The sequence below is a fragment of the Macaca mulatta genome, chromosome 11, assembly GCF_049350105.2.
Source record: "Macaca mulatta isolate MMU2019108-1 chromosome 11, T2T-MMU8v2.0, whole genome shotgun sequence".
NCBI lineage: Eukaryota > Metazoa > Chordata > Mammalia > Primates > Cercopithecidae > Macaca > Macaca mulatta.
Window position 1 is genome coordinate 47792023 of NC_133416.1, and position 24610 is coordinate 47816632.

At 35.1% G+C, this 24610-nt stretch overlaps 1 protein-coding gene and 1 non-coding gene across 6 annotated transcripts in view; both read left to right on the plus strand.

Annotated features, from left to right (window-relative positions):
• The window catches only part of CNTN1 (contactin 1), a 380108-nt gene that overhangs the window by 198136 nt on the left and 157362 nt on the right, over window positions 1–24610 (plus strand). For 4 of the 5 annotated variants that reach the window (XM_077952290.1, XM_015151426.3, XM_077952291.1 and 1 more), the window contains 2 exons: window positions 17069–17205; window positions 18765–18797. In XM_077952290.1, the coding sequence (XP_077808416.1) occupies window positions 17145–17205; window positions 18765–18797 (94 nt within the window). In that variant the 5' untranslated portion in view covers window positions 17069–17144. 5 annotated transcript variants of the gene reach the window in all.
• LOC144333252 (U6 spliceosomal RNA) lies at window positions 23066–23172 on the plus strand. Its single transcript, XR_013401769.1, has one exon. It is a non-coding gene; the product is annotated as a U6 spliceosomal RNA (small nuclear RNA).

Below are 24610 nucleotides of genomic sequence, written 5' to 3' on the forward strand. Positions count from 1 at the left end.
CTTTGGGAGCCGAGGTGGGCTGATCACGAGGTCAGGAGATCGAGACCATCCTGGCTAACATAGTGAAACACCGTCTTTACTAAAAATACAAAAAAAAAATTAGCCGGGCGTGGTGGCGGGCATCTGTAGTCCCAGCTACTCGGGAGGCTAAGGCAGAAGAATGGTGTGAACCCAGGAGGCGGAACTTGCAGTGAGCTGAGATTGCGCCACTGCACTCCCGCCTGGGGTGCAGAGCGAGAATCCGTCTAAAAAAAAAAAAAAAAAAAGAATAGTTTCACTGTCCTAAAAATCTTCTGTCACTGCATTACAGCTCTGTGATCTCCCTATTTATTTCTCCCTCCTTGCTAATCCCTAGGAAACACTGATTATTTTACTGTCTCTGTGGTGTTGCCTTTTCCAGAATGTCATGTAGTTGAAATCACACAATATACAGTCTTTTCATATTGAATTCTTTCACTTAGTAATATGCATTTAAGTTTCCTTAATATATTCTTATGGCTTGACAGCTCATTTATTTTTAGTGCTAAATAATATTCCATGGCCTGGTTGTACCGAAGGTTATTTATTGATTCCTCTACTAAAGGATGGGTTCCCATTTTTGGCAATTATTAACTAAGGTGCTATAAACATCCTTGTGCCAGGTTTTGTACTGACATACATTTTCAACTTCTTTGTGTAAATACTAAGGAGTGCGATTGCTGGATCATATGGTAAGAATATGTTTAACTGTGTTAGAAACTGCCAAACTGTCTTCCAAAGTGGCTGTACTATTTTGCATTTCTATCAGTAATAAATGAGAGTTCCTGTTGATCCACACCAAATGCTAGTGAGGATATGGAACAGCAGGAACCAGCAACATTTGGTGTTAGATTTTTGCCATTTGAACTGGTATGTAGTGATATCTTTTTACCATTTTAATGTGCAATTCCCTGATGATATATGATGTTGAGCATCTCTTCATATATTTATTTGCCATTTGTTTATCTTCTTTGGTGAGATGTCTGTTCAGGAATTTTGACCATTTTCTGGTTGAGTTGATTGTATTCCTATTTTTCAGTTTTAAGAATGTGTGTATATTTTGGATAACACTCGTTTATCAGATGTTTTTACAAGTATTTATCCCTGCCTATGGCTTGCCTTATCCTTCTCTTGACAGTGTCTTTTGCAGAGCAGGAATTTTAAATTTTAATGAAGTCCTGCTTAGCAATTCTGGTTTTCATGGATTCTGCTTTTATTGCTATATCAAAGAAGTTTGGATTCTGCCCTTATTGCTGTATCAAAGAAGTTATTTCCATACCCAAGGTCACCTTGATTTTCTCCTATGTTACCTTGTAGGAGTTTTATAGTTTTGCATTTTAAATTTAGGTCCATGACTCATTTTGAGTTAGTTTTTGTGAAGAGTGTAAGGTACGTGTCTAAATTTTGTTGTTGTTGCACATGGATGTTCAGTATTTTAGCACAATTTGTTTAAAAGACTATGTTTCTTCATTATATTGCCTTTATTTCTTTGTCAAAAATCAGTTGATTATCTTTATATGATATCTAGATATATATCTTTATATCTAGATATAAAGATAATTTATATCTTTAAATTATCTTTATATTTGAACTCTCTATTCTGTTCCTTTGATCTATGTATCTGTTTTTTCACCAGTACCACAGTATCTTGGTGACCATAGCTTTACAGTCTTTATAGCTTTAAATCTTGAAGTTGGACAGTGTCAGTCCTCCAGCTTTGCTCCTTTCCTTCAATATTGTGTTGACCATTCTGCCTTTCCATGTAAACTTTAGAATCACTGTCAATATACACAAAATAACTTGCCTCAATTTTGATTGGGATTGTGTTGAATCTATAGATCAAGTTGGGGAGAACTGATATCTTGACAAGTTTGAATCTCCCTCACTATGTTTTTATCTTTGTGTTTTACTTAAATATTTGTTCAAGGGAAGAATAATTTGTACTCTTCCATACTAGAGCCCTATCTAAAACGTTTATCCTTTTTGCTATCCTTAGTTTTGGTCAAATAACTGGTTGACTCTTAAGGTTAAGCAAAGATCTACCACTAAGAATTTGTATTGTGAGCCTGTCTGAAGGTGACTGACGTATAGATTAGATGCAATTAGCAGAAAGTGAGAGGAAGGACATAACTACAGTGGAAATGAGCTTCTCTCAGGGTCTAAAGTCTGTTACACTGCATACCCCTTAAAGTGTTACTCTCAATTGATTTTTTTTTTGTTTCATAAAATAATGTGTGCATTCTAGATGAGTCCAGGGAGTTTCTCATTCTCAGCAAAACACTTAATCCCAGCCATATTAGAATTTTGCCATGAGAGGCTGTATTAGGTTACTGACTCTTATTCAAATAAAAATATTAATTACAGAAAATAAAATAGAATCTTCCCAAAGAAGGAGACACAGCAACAGGAGATGGAAAAACCATAGCCAAACAATCATTATTACCGACATATCAGAAATAGCACCTGACTTAGTTAAGATACTGTGCTTTGACAGGAATGCTAATCATGTTTCAGGACATAACTTATCCAACAACTATACACTCACAGCCATGGGAAGGGAAGTCCACTTCTGCAAGGGCAAGAGATTTGAAACCTGAAACTTTGTAACTTTTTTGCTGACAGGGTTGGAGGGTGATTTGCTAACATCTCATTATACAATGTATGTTAAGAGAAATGTAAAGGTCAACACATGGTGCTTTTTGTTTCTGCTGGAGTGCTCAGAGAGATTCAGTTCAGCACAATATCAATCATTACAAATTCTTCCCAGAAATTCAAGACACATTAATCATAACAAATGGAATTTAAGAAAAATGAAAACTGGGGGGTGAATAAACAAATATATGATTGAGTTGAAAACATAACAATATTTATTAAAATACCAAAAATATTAAATAGAAACATTCTGATGTAATGATTTCAGATATAGTTCAAACTTGAATAAAGAATGTATGGTCACATAAAATGTAAATAAGTATATCGCCTTTCACCTAAAGTTTTCCAGTTAAATGCAGAACCTTCCTCTTTACTCTAACTAGGTAGATAATTATATCACTCTGCATAGTCATGTTAGGAGTTTAATTTTCAAGCTAAATCAAAATCACTTAAAATGTCGATATAGTTTAAAATTTAAGAATAGAAATTTGGACATATCAAACTCAAAATTGATACTTTATTGAAAAAAGCTAAATGTCTTTGAATTGCTATAACAAACTTTGTATGTTCAAAGTTAGTTCACAAAAATAAAAGAGGATAAATTTCTGCGTTCTTCAACCCCCAAATTTCTAATATCTTTATTCTAAGAAACCACAGCTATTGTAGTGATATTCCTTCAATCCTAAAAATATTCAGGAAGCAATTTATTTAAAAAATGTTTTACCTTGACAGAAACTTTAAATCACAAGTCAAAGGTATTTCTTCTAAACTTGTAAAGAAAGTAAATAATCTACCAAGAGAGCAGACAGCTCCATGACTGCCAGTAGATAACAGTTCTCACTCCTTCCTCCCCTTATTTTGTTTCTTTGAGTTAGAGAGCCATGACAAAGGAAAAACAAAATAATTTCAGATTTATATTTCTGTTGCTTCATTTTTCTTCCTTCCATTTTGTTTATTGCATAAAACAAATTGATTAGGAGGTTCCATTACTGGGCTTCAAATGTTATCAATATGCAGATGACTTCCAAGTAGCTCTCCCCCACTCCTGTCTGACCTCTAAATTCTGGTCTTATTTATTCAAATGTTTTCCTAGTATCTCCACTTGAATGTCTAATGGGAAACTCAAATCTAATGTGTTCAAAACTAAATTCTTGGTCAACTCACTTTCCCATCAAAACTCGAGTTCCCCTTTGTTGAAGAGCAACATGTTACACTCTGATAGCCACCCCAAAAGGCAAACACCCATCCCTGAATCCCTCCCTTTTCCTCATTTCCTGTTCCAATATCTCTACAGGTACTATGCAATCAGAGTTTATCTTTCACTGGTTCATACCCTCCTTGAAGACAAGGACCATATTTCTTGGATCTGTTAAATCCATAGGACGTAGCAGGGTGTATATACAATAGTCACTTAAAGATTTTAAAACAAATAAAATTACCTGTATAACAGCTTTTTCATTTGATAAGCAAATGATTGCTTTTACATACCTACATTGCAAGTGATACTGGCAACTTCACTGCATTGAAGAAGTCACTAGATCTTGAAAGATAAGCTCTGTTGTATCCTTCCTCCCAACTGTTAAAACCCAGAGAAGATATACAGAAAGAGTGAATGTTGATTTAAATTGTGAACTTTAGTTAATAATAATGTATGAATATTAGCTCATCAATTATAACAAATCGACTACAATAATGCAAAATGTTAATGGGGAAACTATATAGGAGAGAAGGGATGTATGGAGACTCTCTGTACTTTCCGTTCAATTTTCTTTAAATCTAAAACTGCTCTGAAAATAATATATAAAATGTGTCACAGGAAAAAATACTTCTCTCATTTTATGCCATTATATTCTCAAGACATCTAGAGACCCATTTTTTCTCCAGTTCCCAATGTCTTATCTTTTAATACCTAACTTTTAATTTAACTTTTTATCTATTAGCTTACTATATTTCATTTCCTTCCCCTAAGTGAAAAGAGATAATATATAATGCTGACTTCATGAAGACTTATGAAGAAATCAATTCTATGAAATAAAAATATTTCTGAATGAGTTTATTACAACTGAGAGGGAAATGTGCTGGAAATTTACACTGAATAGTATCATTTTTAGAGAATTTGGTCCATATAAATTCAGTCTTGGCAGCTAGCCATTGGGGGTTTTTGAACTGGCATATCCTGAGAAATGTTATAACTTCTCAGTGGAATAAAGAAGAGGGGAAAGAACATTATAGAATGATTATTTTCTGTAATACATTTCCATATAAAAGGGTTTTGAAAGTCTGGCCTCAAGATAATTCCGGAAATAGAATTAAAAGACTGCGACTCAAGTTTCTGTTTTATAGTAAGCTTAAGTTTTATAAAGTGTCAAATTGATGATCAGTTATATGGAAACCTCTATTTATAATAGTCTAGTCCATTTTTATACTACTTTTAATTTGCAAAGTTACTTTCATATATTTTCTTATTTGGTATTCATAGTCATGCTGGGAAAATTGTAGAACAGATGCTAACTCCTAAATAGATAACCACAATTTCACAAAGTAAAGAAAAGAAATGCATGGAAGTATTCTCAGTCCAATTGTATCAGTCCATTTTCTATTGCTTCAAAACACCTACAACTAGGTCAGTTATAAAGAAAAGAAATTTATTTCTTCCAGTTATGGAGGCTGAGAAGTCCAAGGTTGAGTGGCCATATCTGGTGACAGCCTCCTTGCTGATGCAGACCCTGTAGAGTCCTGAAGCAGCAGCAGCAGCACAGGGCGTCATGTGGTGATGGGACTGCATGTGCTCGGGTGTTTGCTCAGGTCTCTCTTCCTCTTCTTGTAGAGCCACCAGTCCTACTCCCATGATAACCCATGAATCCATTAACCCATGAATGCATTATAATTCAATTACCTCTTTCAGGTGTCCCCTTTAAATACTGTCATATTAGGGAATAAGTTTCCAACACATGAAATCTGGGGGACATACGCAAACCATGGCACCAATGTTAACTATTTAATAGCAATTCTTGTGCTTCAAAATTTCTTAATGAAGGTAGTTGCACAGATGTTCATAGATGCTTTTCTTTTAATTATCAGCTCTATTCTAAGACACCTAAATCTTCTGAACATACACACACAACACTTACATGCTCACACAATCTTACACACATACATTTATTAATCACACTGTGCAAAGTATTTAAGCCCCAATAGGAATAAAAAGATATGTATAAGGCATGTTTTATTTTCCTCTCTCTCGGAAGCTTAGAGTGTAGTTAGGGGTGAAGAGAAACGATCACAGGTGTCTTACGTACATTTTTTATATAATCCTCAGAAGTATGTATTATATTACTATTCCCATTTTAGAAACACTGAAATGACTTGCCTAAATCCACTGAGCCATGTGCATCAGTGCTGACTATACACACAGTCTGTACTCTTGTCTCCCGGCCTCACTGCCTTTTGATAATATAAACATCTAAAATGCTATGAACATAGGCTCAGATATCCTAGGACAGTTTTATAGTTGGATATTCTGTTCTATTTATTGTCCATTAAGACGTATCAGAAACACCAACTTTCAACAAAGAAAATACTTCTCCAAAATACTTTCTTTCCTCAACCTTTTAAGTTGTCCTCAAATATATTTTTTTCTAATTCAGTTTCCCAGTATTCAATTGGAAGTGGCCTTGCATTTAAAAAGTAAGCAAGAATATAATAATAAGATATCAGTAGGTGAGACAAAAGACCACTCGAAGATTTTTGACAAGGAGAAGACCTCAGAAGAGGCTGTCTGAGGAGACACTTTCCTATAAAGATAAAATTTAATCTAGATCTTGAAATAGAGTTGAAATTTTTATTTTCTCTTTATCAACTGAAGCTAATAATAGTAGCTACATCATCTGTTTAGATGAAAATTGAGTTAATACTTAGGCTTTTAAAACAGAGCCTGACTTAGAAGTTGGAAGATGGAGTACATATATCTTAACTACTAAGCTAAAATTTTTTAAGTTTGTCTTTTAATTTCTATTGCCTAGCATAATGCCTAATACATAAAAGTATGTAATAGATAATTGTTGAATGAATGATGAAATGATGATGTATCATTGGTAAATTTTGAGTCATAGAGTATAGTAAGAGAATTACAGTTTTTGGAGGTCAAATTGACATTTGTATTGTTCACTAAGCTTCAGAGATTTGGATATATGTTCTTTACAAAAATAAATGTTTAGACTGTTTCTTCTTGGTGGAAGGGATCAAAGTTTTCTCTAAAGCTTGTGCCTAACTAGGCGTTAAGGTTTTGAAGCTTGAAGATTTGCTTCTACTGCTATTACTAACTGGGGCTTGTATGAAGCATTTCACATAGTAGGTACTCAGAAAGTATTTGTTGATTGATAAGACTTGGATTTGAGACAAGGAAATAGTTGCTTACATTCAGGAAGAGTAATTAAAGATATCAGAAACTATAGAATCACTTTCCTTTAGATACCAGTTTTTGTATAATCCACATCTCTTTATGTAATTTCATATTACTGGAGGCATGTATTGACCCTTGCCCTACTGACAAATTAATATTTGATATAAATTTGAATAAAAAGGAACAAAGCTCTCTGTACAGCCCAAGACTGTGTTGTGAATGTAAGTCTGAAACCTCAATGGTTTGGGGGCACCAGGTTAAGGTAGCCAGGTAATTTCCGCAGTATCTCTTCTGGTAATGAAACCTTTAAAAGGACCCAGAAGAGCAGAACCTTCATAAACCAAAGCGCTTGGGATTAAATAGGATGATGATATTTACTTGTAGAACTATTCAACGACTCTCTGTGAAAGAAACCAAAAGTTCAGCACATGGCATTTAATTTAAGGTGCCATGATTTTAACACACTTCTTTCTCAATTATTTTCATGAGTATATGCCCTAGCCATGCTTATTCTTCAAAGGTCTCTGAATTTGGCCTTTATTTTTCTCCTTTCTCTATTGCTACTTCCTCCTGGATCTGCTTGCCAAATATGGAACGGTAATTTGCTTTTAGTAATTTCTCAGTAAACACATTCAACAGATTTTAATGGAGTATCTTTGATGTGTTAGGCATCATGTTAGGTAGTGTGGGGGGTATAGAAAAAGGAATGAGATAATCTGCTGTTGAGGAGTTTGTAATTTAGAAATTCCCTCCCTGAATAAATATCCTTGATTTACCAGTACTTATGCTACTGCTACAAAATGTCTGGACATGGTAGATACTTAGGAAATATGTATGGAATAAATTAATAAATAATTTTAAATTACCATTCATCTACCCTTATAGGATTACTTTGTTCTATATTCTTCAAAGAAAATGTGAATATATTTCTTTGTCTTTGAACAGCATGCAATAAAAACAGATGTCTGCATGGTTAAATTGCACAAACGATCCCTGAGATTATCTTATATGTGTTTCAAATATAAATATTTGAATAGTTTTAATTGAAGTGAATTTAACATAAAATTCTCTTATGCTCTTTCTAGATATAAGGGCCTAAATAATTTTGGTATGAATCACCTGTCAGTTTAAGTACTGATACAATGACCTGTATTCAATGACTCTTTTATCTAAAAATCAGAATGTCAAGGATTACATCATCCCAGGAGGACTGTACCTTCCATATTGACATCTCTTAACCTGAATAGCAGCTAATAGGAGTTATGAGATCATCAGTCTCATTCTGCCTTCAAGGGTGGTCTCGTGTCAGAAGACACTCAGAAGTTTTGTGTACCTTTAGATTTGTGAAGTGGAATAAATGCCTAATATTTTAACAAAGATATCAAGATACTGTGCAGCATGGAGCAGCCTCGAGCCTTATAATCCTATGCAGCAGCATTAGGTAGAACGACTTAAGAGCGAAACCTCAGAAAGCACAGTGGCAGCAGCGATGAAGCCTTTTTGTTAGATGTGGGCATCTCCATAGAGGAGTAAGGCCATACAAAGGGAATATTACAGGACAGGAAGTCTTTCAAACTCTCAGGGTACATTGAGTGAGCTCTCGGATCTGGCACTGTTTCTTTACAGGTCTTATCCTTTTATGCTTATATGTGAGAGCAAAAGAGAAAAGAGTTTGGACATTCTCTTGCTGATGTAGGATTTTTTTCTGCTGTATTAAATCCTACTTTGGATCTTTATATATGATTCACAGGTATCACAAATCATGTTTCTTTTGTAGTAGTCTACCAATCTCAGATCGGTTTGAATTGCAGTTGAGCAACAATGAAAGTTAAAACACAATCAATCTGGTCATTATAGTCCAATAAGGCAGTCTCATATAAAAGTCAGAAACCTTCTAGTTATTAGTCAAAGCAATACATCAGAATACCTTGTTTATTATGATACGGCAAAATGAATCAGATGTAGACATAGCAGATATTTATTTATCAGGTAGAACAAATGCCACACAAAATATACTATAGTCATAATTTTAAGAGACAGACTATTGAATACCATGTATCTTCTAATTTTTAGAGATGCATTGGCTGAACACATGGCCCTAGAACACATTTACATGCACATAGATACCTATACATTGTTCTCTGTGAGCAATGAAAATATTCCAACCTTCACTTAACACACTTACTACAACAATTCTTGAACTTTAGTATGCCCACAGATTTCCTGGAAAACTTGATTAAAATGTAGATACTAAGACTATTCTTCAAGAGTTGCTCAGAAATCGATCTTATTAACAATTACATGCTAAATGTTATTAATGTAGGTGGCCCTTGGACCACAGTTTGGGAAACACTGACTTATGGTTGTGAAAAATATGTTAATTATTGAATATGCAAAATATTTTTTATAATCTAAAGCAAAGACAGATACTAAGTATCTTTTAAAAAAAATTAAGTAATAAACAATAAGGGATTTAAATCTGTATGGAACAGAAGATGTCAAACCTTTGCTCTGTGCTCTGTTACTAGCTATTTGTATTTGAGCAATCCATGTAATCCCTTTAAGTCAGTCCATCTCTAGAAATGGCTGCTGAGGAGAAAAAATCTTAAGGCTTTGACAGATATGGATGTTAATTAAGTGCTGACAGCACGACATGCATTTTAGAGAGCAACTGACTGCTTACATTTTTAGATAATTTGATTTATAATTAAATTAATTGCTCCTTTATTTTTGAAATGATGTAATGCAAGCAGAGGAACGTAAAAATAGTGAAACTTTATTTGTGATGTTTATAGCACATATTTTTCCTGGGATAATTTAAGCCCATGGTGTCATACAGGACTATAATTGCTACAGCCATGCGTATTCCCTGGAATTTCAAGAAACCATCATTTTTAGCTGGTAGCAAAAAATAGGAAGTCCCACACAGATTTTTGTCCTACATTTTGGGAGTGTGTGTATGTATGGTTAGGTGCCTTGTAAAGTTCGAGAAAATGCGGAAAAGCCCTGCTGATTCCGAACTATCTTGCCATGGAACTGGTAAGGTACCAACTCCACACAGTTATTTTGCCTAGAATTACAAAATTTGAGATGCTAATGGAAAATGGAGATAATAATGAACAAATCAAGTGATATTATTTCTTGCTTATCAGCAATTCTGAGAATTACTGATTCAATCAATGAACAAAAGAAGCACTGTTTTAGCAAACAAGATTTAGAACTCACAAATGTATTTGCGAGATTTCACTCAACTTCTTTCCCATCAGTATATTAATAAGAATCAGTTTATTACTCAAGGGCAAAGCCATATTTTAGGTTTGGCAAATAATTGCTGCTTAAAATATTAAACGAATATTAAAGGAAAGATAAAACATGGTAGATAGGTTTTAGTAGGAGTTGGGAAGGATGAGGAGATGTGAAACTGACAACTGCTCTGTTGTCGATGATTTACATGAAGCATCTGAGTAGAAGAGACTGAAGGGAGCCAGGCAATGAATGGGAGTACTGAAGGAGACACAGTAACCTCAGATACATAAATGCAGTAGAGAAGGAAGTAACAGGCATATCTGCTTAAAATCTTATAAGCCACTAACTTGTACATTTTCATATCTGATCCTGAGCAAATCTCTCACATTTCTAGAACTGTACTGAGTTAATAGGGATCATGTAGATTGCCCAAAAATGCATAGCTAGTAATATAGCCAGGATTTGAATCCTTTTATTCTAGACATTTAAATTCCCTATGTTTTATTAATTTTTAAAAGAGATATTTAAAATCTGTTCTGGATCTAGATCATAAAAAGGATTTCTTATATCCAAAACTTAGCATATTTTTCATAACGCTAAGTCAGTGTTTCCCAAATTGTGGTCCAGGGGCTACTTAACACCATTTGGGGTGCACTTGTTAATTAGGCAGATTCCTGAGTAAATCACAAGAATAATAAGAATTTCTGTGGAGATAGCTCAAGCATCTGATTTTAATCAAGCTTCCTAAGTAATTTGTAGGCATACTAAAGTTCAAAAATTATTGTAGTAAGTGTGCCAGGTGAAAGTTGGAATGTTTAACACTCTAGGGATGTTATACTTGATGAGATGTGTTAGAATGTGTTGTTGTATTGCTCCTCTTTCATGTATACAGCACACACATTCAAGTGACAGGCTGCTTGAGGGGCTAAGGCTGTTGCCATCTGAAGACCAACGCAGCTCTACCTACTCGTTGAACTACAACATATTTTATTCTGTTCAAATATATTTCATACTGATTGTAATCATTTGCAGAAAAGGGGTTATTCTCCTTGTGTGTGTTCTGTATTCCCTGGCTCAGAACAGTATGGTCTTCAGAAATTTTTATGAAATATATTTGACCACAGCAGAAACTTATTCAATTTAAGCACATATCATTCTAGGCAAAAAGACACCAATATGTCACTTGATGCATCCCCAGAGTGTTAAACATTCCAACCTTCACCTGGCACACTTACTACAGTAATTTTTGAACTTTAGTATGCCTACAAATTACTTAGGAAGCTTGATTAAAATCAGATTCTTGAGCTATTTCCACAGAAATTCTTATTATTCTTGCAATTTACTCAGGAATCTGTCTAATTAACAAGTGCACCCCAAATGGTGTTAATGTATTGATGTATTGATGATGCATTTGTAAATAATTTATTTGGACTATCCGGCACTAGAATAAAACATGACAAGAACTAGATGGAGGTCTGTCCAGCAGAAAAATGCCTATCTAGATATAGGACAGATTTCTCAAAGGAGAAAACCCTAGTGTTGTCTAAAGGAAAGAGGGAGAGGGAAGAAGAATGACAAGTAGAGGAAGAGAGAAGGAGAAAAAAAAAGACAAAGATGTGTCATACTGTCTTGCCTTACTGTATTAAGTGTTGTTGTTTTGAAATATGTGTAAGAGATTTAGTAAAGGATGCCGGAGAACAGAAGGTGAATTCTGGAAATTAACAGAGTGCCAGTCCATGTCAGGGATCCATCAGTCATGGAGACCCACAGAGTTGTGTGAGATTGTGAGATGCAACAGCAGCAGCAGTACCTGGCATAAGTCCTGGCTGGGTGTACAAGAGATCGCAGGACTCTAAAGGCTGACACGTTCAGGGAACTGGCCAGCACAGCATGGCCTCAGAAACAGGAATGCACCCCCAGTTCCTGCTTCTGGGCCTCCTTTCAGTTTTTGAGAAGAAACAAGTCTGCTCCTGTGACTGGCACATGTTTGTCAGAGTTGCTTGTTTTTTGCCTCTGCCACTTCATTTTTTGCAGCACTTTCAGGTCCATGGAGGTCAGGGGGATAGCTGTGAATTAATAAGTGGTATGGCCTCAAGAGAGAAGTAATAAGGACAGTTTCTTCCACATTAGCAGGAATGCACTCAGCTTGCTGTCTTCTCTACTGTGCTGCTGAAGGACGTGATCAGGGAGGCACAAGTGATGAGATAACTGGTGACACAATAGAACAGATCACCAGCAGAAAAACAAATGTGTGAACAACATATGAAAGATACTTTTATACCCAAATGGCAAGAAATCCATTTCATAAAATAAATTACATGCTGCTGGGGATGTCTCACTGTCCTACTGAAAGACAAAACATTTTGAAGTGAAGGAAAAGATAGCATGGAATAACACAGAGAGGCTCAAAGTAATGAACTCTTCATTCTGATTAGAGTGTACATATTCAGAACTGGAAAACAGAGACTTTCAGTAATGCCCAATAAACCACATATTTCAAAATGCTTTTAAATATTGATACTTAAAATATCCTTTTCTGGAGTATGGAATCCCTAACAAGGATCAAAGCCCCAGTAAGAGACATTTTCCTTCCTTCTTTCTTTCTCTTCTCTCTTTTTTTTTTTTTTTTTTTTTCTGAGATGGAGTCTCACTCTGTCACCCAGGCTGGAGTGCAGTGGCATCATCTCAGCTCACTGGAAGCTCTGCCTCCCGAGTTCACATCATCCTCCTGCCTCAGCCTCCTGAGTAGCTGGGACTACAGGCGCCCACCAGCCACCACGCCCGGCTAATTTTTTGTATTTTTAGTAGAGACCGGGTTTCAGCATGTTAGCCAGGATGGTCTCGATCTCCTGACCTCGTGATCCGCCCGCCTTGGCCTCCCGAAGTGCTGGAATTACAAGCGTGAACCACTGCGCCTGGCCCTCTTCTTCTCCTCCTTTCTTTTTCCTTCCTTCCTTCCTTCCTTCCTTCCTTCCTTCCTTCCTTCCTTCCTTCCTTCCTTCCTTCCTTCCTACCTTCTCTCTTTTTCTCCCCTCCCTCCCTCCCTCCCTCCCTCCCTCCCTTCTTTTCTTCCTTCCTTCCTCCCTCCCTCCTTCTTTCCTTCCTTCTCTCTTTCTCTCTTTCTTTCTCAGAGTTTCACTCTGTCACCCAAGCTGGAGTACAGTGGCACGATCTCCACTCACTGCAACCTCCGGCTCCCAGGTTCAAGCAATTCTCCTGCCTCAGGCTCCCAATTAGCTGGGATTACAGGTGCATGCCACCACACTCAGCTAATTTTTTTGTATTTTTACTAGAGATGGGGTTTCATCATGTTGACCAGGCTGGTCTGGAACTCCTGACCTCTGGTGATCCACCCACCTCGGCCTCCCAAATTGCTGAGATGACAGGCATGAGCCACTGGACCCAGCCCCTATTCTTATTTTAGGAAATTAAAGTTCATTTTGAATTGAATTATAGTTATGCACATGGTCCATTCATTTCATCATTTATTCAGTAACTCCATATCGAGTGACTTCTGTGTGCCAGGCATTAGCGCCACAACAATGAACAAGATAGGTATCCCCTGCCCTGGTTGGCTTATGGCCTAATGGAATAATAAATGGTTACTGAATACTTTCACAGTCAACATTTTGCATGCACAACTTTATGCAAACCTTGCAATAGTGCTATGAAATAGATATTCTTTCCATATTAAAAGGTGAGGACAATTAGGTTCAGAGATTGAGTAACTTGCCCAAAGTTGCAAGCTAAAGAATGGTTGAGGCAAAATTCAGGCAAGATCCAGCTAATTTCCCCTGTACACATTTGTGCATTTTGGCGCATGTTCTCATATACTGTGGTCATTATTGAGAAGGAACTGCTAAATTACATTCTAGCCCTAGAAAAGTTCTCTGTATTTTATTTTCAATTTACTGAGATCTCTTGCTGTAGGTGGACACAACTAATGTTTTTTTAGGCCTATCCCACTTCTTTTCCAGATTATCTATAAAGTTCATGGGTAAATAGACCAAAATATCACTGATGTACTCTATCAAAATGAAAAATCAGAAGCAAACTTTCACAGACATTGCTCTTAATTCTTCAACTTTATTTATCTGTTTCTTTTTCTCTCTGGTCAATGCTGCTTTCTTGCCCCTCAATACCAACACTGCAGTAGCATCTCTTGCTCTTAAATGTGAATATCTGTGGGAAACATTTAGAATTCTCAAATTATAACAGTTTATTATTACACAAATTAGGATTTCACCCTGTCGCCCAGGCTGGAGTACAGTTAGGATTCCACAGATTATGATTTGTGTAATAATAATAAAATTAAAATTAAAAATAATAATATGTTTTCTAAGTTAATTTTTACAAAGTCAATTGTTTGATTGGCATTAAAGTTTTGGCATCTTTATGTGTTTGCTTTTTCTAACTTTCTCTTCATTAAAAGAACTTGTCTTATTTTGTATGCGTAACTCAATGAGAAAAATTAGAAACTATCAGGCCAAAAAAAAAGATCAAATCCACATTTTTGTGACAAAGTCTAGATAGGCATAACCAGTGTATACACATTTCAAAAATTTTCACTTAGGTCTATATGTGGATAACGACGTGATGCACAATAAAAATAAGAAGCTAAAAATCTTTCCACAGATCACGTAATTAATTTTCCTGTCCTCTGAAAGAATTGTTTTTCATTCTTCACCAGTGTTAAACTATTTAGTTTCCTCTCTGCCCAATTCTGCCTAGGAAAATAAATTAATAAAAATTTTAAATTTCAGACATATATATTAAAAAGGAAAAATATGTTTATCCTGGCCCATATGTTACCATGGGCGAGGTAAAAATTTTGTCCAGCCTCTGCCAAATGCTAGGATTCTTGCAAATCAGGGAGTATGTGTGTTCTCAAAATCCATTAAAAAATAGACTCCTATATTTTTCTTTGACGTAACAGTGTGACGCGAGCAATCAGTAGGATTTTAACATTGCTGTTTTAAATATGTTTGACTATATTTATACATTGAACACTGGAGCATTAGGTGTTTTCCTTTTAGAATTGTTTTCATGCTTTTTTTTTTTTTTTTTTTTTTTTTTGAGACAGAGTTTTGCTTTTGTTGCCCAGGCTGGAGTGCAGTGGCATGAAGGTCTCAGCTCACTGTAACCTCCACCTCCCGGGTTCAAGTGATTCTCCTGCCTCAGCCTCCCGAGTATCAGGGATACAGGCGTGTGCCACCACACCAGGCTAATTTTGTATTTTTAGTAGAGATGGGGGTTTCACCATGTTGGTCAGGCTGGTCTCGAACTCCTGACCTCAGGTGATCTGCCCGCTTCGGCCTCCCAAAGGGCTGAGATTACAGGTGTGAGCCATCATGCCTGGCCCATGTTCTATCTTAATTTATATTTTCACTCAACTCTATGTCATGAGATTTCAGTTATGCTATTATATATTCTTTTAAAACAGTAACTTAATGTCTTTTCAAGATGAAACTCCTATTGTGTCATTACTGATGAGTGCTCTTTCTAATGCCCTGGGCCATATCATTCTTAAGGTGATCCAGTAAGTGGTGGTTGAGGCAGGAAGTCACCAAATGACTCAAATCTAAGAATGCAACACTCCTGTATAATGCCCTGCCTACCGCAGGAAGGCCCATTCCCACCATGCTGTGTTTACCATGCTTTCAGTGAAAATGATTAACACTTTTTCACATTTAATAGCATACAGGTCCACACAACTATGTTATTGCACTGGCTTGTTCACATATCTGTGTACTCTTTTTCTATGAACTTCTTAAGAGCAAGCAAACTGTGTCTTTCTTTTTTGAGCCTTCGTAGCTACCTGCTTTGTCACAGTGGTGGATTTCACCATGGAGATGATGAAACTTAAGTTGCAGCGCCCTTCACCTGCATGGGGCTATTCTGGGATCCTGGGTGAAACCTTAGCAGTGTAATCACATGGTCGTACATTACTGCAAAATTTTTAAAAGCAAGATATTTTAATTGGGCTGCTACATGGTTTTGTAGTTTCGTTTACATTAGTAATTTTTTTTTCTTCTTGTCCTGAAAGAAAGCTCTCCGAATGGACAATTTTGACCCCACAAAACCTTGATTGTCACCTGTTGACATGCAAGAAACACTTATTTGCTTTTTCATTGAATTAATAAGTGAAAGAAGTAAAAGGGATGAGGAGGAATGAATATTTTGTTAATTAATGTATTTTAACATTTAAAATTAGCATGTCTGGCAAAAATTTTCTTTAAGCCACCAACAGAAAATGCTAACATCATCACCCTTGTGTAATGTCTGTGAGTTTACAAGCTCTTACACAGATGTAACTTCAACTGAATCTTTCAACCAGGGCTTCGATAAAATGTAACCTTCAATTAAAGTGACTGATACCAAAATGTTTACAACTGTGCTATTTGTAGAAAAGGATTATTATACTCAATGGTTACAGAGGAAAAGAAACCTAAACACAGGATTAAGTGACGTTCCTGATTGCATTGTGTCAATACTAGGATGTCAGCTGAAGCCTTCTGATACTGACTCCACTCCTTTCATTACATGGTGTTTACAAATATATTTAAAGGAATGAAAACTTATTCTACAAACAAAAAGCATAAAGTCAAATAGGTTAATAATGTTTTCCTCAAATGATGAACATTTTCCATTTCCTTCCCTTTCTTTCTTCTCCTCTGCTCTCCTCCTCTCCCCTTCCTTCCCCTCTCCTTCCCTCTATTTCTTTCCTTCTCGTTTTCTTTCTTGATGCAGGTGTTTAAAATTATCCAATTGCCATAAAGCTAAATTCTTTTTTGGAAAATTGAACCGAACTTCTGCTGAATACAAGATGAAAATGTGGTTGCTGGTCAGTCATCTTGTGATAATATCTATTACTACATGTCTAGCAGGTAAGAAATATCCTTTGTATATTCTACATATATTATGTCAACATAATTGATATGTGTGTTTATTTATTAAATGTGTTGTATGAAGTAAAAATCCTTATTTGCTCTTGACATCTGGGTCAGACAGGTAGATAAATATGTATTAAGGGTGACCCTATTTCCTTTTTAATTTCAATTAAGATTTCACAAAACACTGCCAATCTTGGGTAATAGTGTGCTGGTGAATGTTTAAAATCTAGATCTCTGGGGAGATCCCTGGAGGGCAGCATTTGTCTATTACTGGGGAGTAAATTCTCCTACCATGGCCAGTTTCACCTTGACACCATTTAATGTGGAACTGGAAAGATGTGCAACAGCTCACTAGTTTGTAGTATTTTCACCACTCAGATATAAGTAACCACAATGGCAAAGAGACTATAAAATATAGCAAATAAAAGAGAGAAAGCAATGGGTTTTAAGCATTTGTTCCCTTTGTTCTTAGTATAATTTATTTCTTTGTAAATTGATATAATTTTTAATACTGGCCATGTTTAACAACTGATTCACAAAATTTCTGAAAATTAATAATCACTTCCTAAGAGCTATAAGTAGATGCAACACACTACTGAATCTTACAACTTTTTTACCAATTTGATCAATATAATTTAAAAAATGATTAAAGTAATCTACAGTGTGTGTAGGGACATAAGACTAATAAAACAATTTTGAGAGTGGCATTCATTTTAGGACAAAGAAATATCATATTTCTGTCTTTCAAAGGCAAGTGTGAAGCATTCAGACCTATTTCCTACAATGAGAGGCACACCATATCTTTATCTGAAAAACTGATATAATTTTACCCAACTAGTACTTATTGAGCTAGGTCATTATTATGAAAGTATTAGAAAAATTGAATTCTAACAATCAATTTTTCTAATACTCTCATGTTAATGACCTAACTCAATAGATACGTGTTGAGTGACTGTTTTGTTCAAGACTTAAATGGTCCTCATCCTTTTGTATATAAATCCCCACCGATCACTTTAATGATTAATCTGAAAGGCATCATTATTAAGAACATTAAAAAATTATTTTATTTTGGGGAATAATTTTTATTATGCTCACTCCAAAATTCAGAAAAGATCATTTCATTAGTACTCAAGGATTTTAATGACGTTGATAAATATATATTTTATAACCAGGGTAATTGTGCACACTCACTCACATACATTTATGTAATTACATGCATAATATATTTACATATATAGTGTAAATATAATAAAGAAAAAATTTGGTAAAGTCATTGTGAAGTCTTATTTTTGTGAATAAAATAAAACAAAAATTATCCTATTAGTACTTAAAATTCATACGAATTCTATTGACTGCAAACTTTGGTGCTGCAACTATCAATGTAAAGATAAGAAATAAATGTCTGCACAGATGTGAAGATACTTCAACCTTTATAGCAAAGGGCCACTACTCTCATTCCACTGTCTAGCATCTCAACTATTTAAGTAATGTTTGAAACCACAATTCAAATAACTGCTTCAGGATCAAAATTTTGTTTTTTCTTTCATTTTTAGAGTTTACATGGTATAGAAGATATGGTCATGGAGGTAAGTTAACCAAAGAGTAAACTTTGTAAACACCTTTTCCCTATAGAATCATATTTTATCCTTGTTCTAAGCTATTAACTCTCTAAACTTTAAGGCAAATGGTTAATGTTAGATCACTATGAAATTTTGTAAGGTGATCTTTCTGAGATTGTAAGCAAACTGTTGAATGAGTGGCTACATCATAAACAAATATCCTATGAGAGGATTGTAGCAAACGGAAAATATTCACTGTGGCTGCTATTTTTTCCCGCATGCTTTGTAACAATGCTATACCACTAAATTTGGAAGCAATATTTTAAAATTTGTAAGCATTGAACTTATTTTTGAAAACCTCTTGCTTTGTTGCAAGGGAGATAACTAAAGTTAGTGAACTTGGAATCTTAAGATTCAGTTCAATTAAAAGTTCACAGATATTGCAAAATTTATTGTTTAATAACCTCGCAGTTTAGATCCTATTTCAACTACCAAACAGATATTGCAGAAATAAAGTCAGCATGGCATACTGGAAAAAATACAGAATCAGAGTAAGACCAGCCTGAATTTGCATTTTCAGCTTAGTACTCACTAGATGATCTTACTCTCTTGTGTAAATTATATAACTTCTATGAGTCCCAACTCTCCAATATGTAAAAATCACAGAATTGTTGTGAGGACTGAAAAATGAATTGCAATGATAACTTCTAGCATAATGACTGGCAAGTAGGTGCTTAATGAGTGTAGCGACACTAGTAACTTATAAAAGCCACTGCATAATGGTAGGAGAATGAAAAATCCTGAAGAATCACTGAACAACCAGTGCTAGAACTTGCATGCCAAATCAAGGCTACCCATTGTATTAGTCTGTTTTTACCCTGCTGATATAAAGACATACCCGAGACTGGGAAGAAAAAGAAGTTTAATTGGGCACACAGTTCCACATGCCTGGGGAGGCCTCAGAATTATGGCAGGAGGCGAAAGGCACTTCTTACATCGCAGCAGCAAGAGAAAAATGGGGAAGAAGCAAAAGCGGAAACCCCTGATAAACCCATCAGATCTCGTGAGACTTATTCACTAAGTATTTTTAAAAAATAGCCTATGGCTGCTTTTTCCAATTCCTTGACCCATATTCTCCTTTTAATCTGCTGCAATCAGTGTTTCCCATGACCACTCAACCAAAACTGCCTTATCCATGTCACTAATGTCACACATTGTAAGTCCAATGGTCAATTCTCAGGTTTCCTACTTGACCTGCTGGCAGCAGTGCTGCAGTTCCAGGTATCACACAGAGACATAACAATGTCTCATAGGCAAAGGGAGTGTGCTCATTTTTTCTTGTATCTATCTCTCTTTAAAAACAAGGAGACCTTTCTCAGAAACCTTGCGCTACGTGTCCAGAGTTGGGTCACACATTCACCACCAAACCCATCATTAGCAAGAGTAATGGCATCACTGCCAGTCAACCTTCCCTTCTGAGTCATGTGAGGGATGGGTTGATCCTTGAACTAGGCTGAGCTTTGTCATGAAGGTAAAGGGCAAAAGAGGAGCTGATTAGTCAACCAACAAAGTCTGCTGAATTACTCAGGTGAATTGAAATTGAGATTTTTCTCACAAATGAAAAAGTTCCATCCAATATGTCATCCAGCACATTTAAGAGTTTTTAATGATTATTTTACAGCAACATTAGTAGCTAGTGTTTAAATGTATGTATTAAAACAAAAACATTTTATTTTTATTTTTTTTTAAGACAATTCAATTTTACTGAATTTCAATTTAATCTGCTTAAATTAGGAATGTAAAACCTACTATTAATTGGGAATATTGACTCGGATAGAGAAGTTTCTTGTTTCAGACTACCTTGAGTATTGCCCCCCTGTATTTTTTATTATTATTATTATTATACTTTAAGTTCTAGGGTACATGTGCATAACGTGCAGGTTTGTTACATATGTATACTTGTGCCATGTTGCTGTGCTGCACCCATCAACTCGTCATTTACATCAGGTATAACTCCCAATGCAATCCCTCCCCCCTCCCCCCTCCCCATAATAGGCCCCGGTGTGTGATGTCCCCCTTCCCGAGTCCAAGTGATCTCATTGTTCAGTTCCCACCTATGAGTGAGAACATGCGGTGTTTGGTTTTCTGTTCTTGTGATAGTTTGCTAAGAATGATGGTTTCCAGCTGCATCCATGTCCCTACAAAGGACACAAACTCATCCTTTTTTATGGCTGCATAGTATTCCACAGTGTATATGTGCCACATTTTCTTAATCCAATCTGTCACTGATGGACATTTGGGTTGATTCCAAATCTTTGCTATTGTGAATAGTGCCGCAATGAACGTACTTGTGCATGTGTCTAAATTTGAAAAACAAAGTACATAAAAGATTATAACAAAATCATCAAAACCAACTTCACTCTTCATGTCTTTAAGAATATTTTTCTTCTTAATTTTTTTTAGATTTTTTGAAAGCAGTATCATATTCTATTAAGATAAGAGAGCAAACATGAATAAGTTGCACATAATCAATCTGTAATGTTTAGATATTTAATTAATAACTAAATCATTTGACAGCAAATACGTTAGATGCTTTTTTCCACTTGTGGTCTGCATTTACTTTACTTTCAGAAAGAAAAAAAAACCTGCAGCTATTGTAGGACCAGGCTAATCTAAAATGAAAATAAGTATCTTTAATTCCTTTGTAATTCATTGAGAAAAAGTATTTTTAAAAAGAAATAAAATAGCAGTATAATATATATTTTGTAAAAATTGGGATATGAAATAATATATAATTTATATTTTGCACATGTAGAGTTAAGATATGACTGTATAATATCCAAAGCTAACATTTAAAAAAACTATCTTCATTGCTTGGCTGTAGGGAGGGCAGGTAGAAAATTTCACATATCTTTATAGTACTCGCACCAAGATTTCCTGTATATTTTTTCAACTAGACTCACATCAGTCACTAAGAATTATTTTCAGTACATATTTCTATCTCCAAATATGATTGACATTTTATAGCAGTCAGTGACCTGTCACTATTTTGATCTATGGTCCCAAATAGCCCCATTAATCAAAATAGACTAGAGTTAGACTGAAACAGGCCGAGTTCTGGAAGTAGATCCACGAGCCCAGTCATGCTATATATTAGGATGTACTAAGATATGAGGTAGGTGTCAGCAGATGCCCAGCCAGGTACGTAAAACAGAGTCTACATGCTTCAGAGGTGGGTCACAGGACAAGGAAGTAGATTCTCTAGAGAGACGTGACAGGCTCCCTTTGGGCAGGTAAAACCAAACAAGGAGAATTCAGTTCACTTAACTTTCATGCTAACCTGACTATATTCTTTATTCTAATAACTGTATTTCTATAAGTTTTTGAGACCAAATCCTTACTTTGCATGTTTAGTTATGGAAAAGTACTGCAATGTTACCTATTACCCACGACCCTAAAAAATTGGGGCACCAGAGTATTTAAAGGCTAAGCCCATCTTCTCTTATCAGCAGGAAATGGTTGGCAATGGAGAAAGGAAGCTGTACTGTGTAGAAGAAGGATGCTTTGTGATAATTTAAATATTATCTCATTTAGAGAGTTTCAAGGGAGCTTACACCACTCCCCACCCAATAATCACTATAATACTGCAAATGTCGTAAAAATTTCCATTTTAGTCTCTTGAAATTTTGATGCCATCACCTTTTTCTAATAGATTTTTCCTAGGACTCTTCTTATAACATGCCTGCATAAAATTGTGCTTACTAACTAACAGATTGAGGTGACGTATAATAGAATGGGAAGTGGAGCTTGTCTCAAAAAGTATATAAAATGAATAAAAATATCTCTGAAGCACAAATCATAATTTTACTTTCAATTTCCAGAAATAAAATAGAATAGCAATATTATAGTGGACACTCTCCACATAGTGATAGGTGAAGTAATCCCATTTGAGATTATATAATTGACTAATTATATTAATGGTGAAAATGAGAATGAAAGAACAGTAGCTTTCGCCTCTCGTTTACATTAGTAAATATGACTGCAAATATTCATACATTATTTCTATCTTAATCTTTTTGATCACATTTAAGAAATGTACTTATGTCTGTAATAGATTTATGATAATCACATTATCTGGTAGGAAATAAATGCATTTGCATTAAAAGCAGATCAAAATAGTGATATGAAGTGTTAAAGCTTCAATTAGCTTGACAGATCATCTATAACTTTATGCTCCTTTTAAGAAGAATCTATCTAGTAAAAAAAGGAATGTATTTAAAAATAATTTTAGTTTTGTGCTCGCTTCGGCAGCACATATATTAAAATTGGAACGATACAGAGAAGATTAGCATGGCCCCTGCGCAAGGATGACACGCAAATTCGTGAAGCGTTCCATATTTTAAAAAAAAAAAAAAAAAAAAAAAAATAATTTTAGTTTTTAAAAACACAATCTCTATCTGTGGTTTGTTTCTCATGCCTTTTAACCTCATAATACTTCCAAAGCATCAAAATTTGTCATCTAAGTGTTTCCATGGCTGTAGAAAAAAATCAATAGATGATAGTATTTTCTGTAGGCTGAGAACATAATGCTTACATTACTGGATCCTTTGCTGAGCCTTGTATTTAAATATCCCTGAAAATTCTTTTCCCTGCATCTGAGCACCCTAGGTGAGCTAGCATGGTCATAAACTAAGGCACAGCCTACAAGGGAGACATGAGGATCATATTCAAGAGGTTCATGCTGAACCTGGCAATGCAATACAGATGCTTGTTTTGAGTAGTTTTTCTCTCAAGGGCCCAAATATCTTCCTAAAATAAAATATATACAGTCATTGCTAAACCATCAAACAGAATACATTATGTGATTCAGGCTTGAAAAGTTTAGAAAAGCAAGAAGCACCTAGTTATGAAATAAAATCTTAACCGAAAAATGAATGTGATGTGAAGTGTGTCCTATTCTGCTTTTTGTTCTTGGAAAGGGCAAAGAGAAATATCTTAACTGCAATATTCTCTCAATGTGAAAAATAATTTCAGTATTTTCTTGGAGATTCGCTTCTTATTTTAATCCCTGAAAGCTTGCATTGTCTGTTTCTATAAAGGTCAAATATAAGTGGGAGTATTGAGAAATATATACATATAATTTGTGAAAGGTATTATAACTGAGAAGGAAAAGTATCATAAGACACCAATATTATCCAGTTTGGCTTATAAAAATTCACTCCAAAATTGTTAAATATTTGCATATCCCCTTGAAGGGTTTGCTCATTCCTTATGTATAGGAATAACTCTACATACACACTCAGTATAACCTGATAGGCATAGCCTCATCATTATTAGTATGTGACATTCTATAATTTTCCATGAAAATTTTCCTGGCTAGCACCTTTTCCTTTTTTAAAAATACATATTATTAAGATAAAAAAGCTACTTAAAACATACTCTCAGTTTTCTAAAAGCTGACCAGCTTTTATCTCAAAAGCATACACCTTAAATGAAAGGATACATTATCAAAAGAAATATTTAAGACTACTCATTTCATTAAAATATGAAAATCTACTAACCAATCTTTACATAGAAATATGTTTATATGAATCTGTCTTTATTATATTTGAAAGTTCCAGGCAGTACTTTCAATAACCAAAGCAATTCTGAATGACCGTTACTCACCTTACTTCAAAGAGATAAAGAAGCTTCTTTCAAGGAAGCAAATGAAATTATGAATTAAATTTAGAATTCTGTATGATAACCCTCCATATAATGGCACTTCTAGAAGTCACTTTAGAAACAGACACTAGACAGACCAGGGCTGTCTATTTCTATATTGGAAATACAATTGTGTA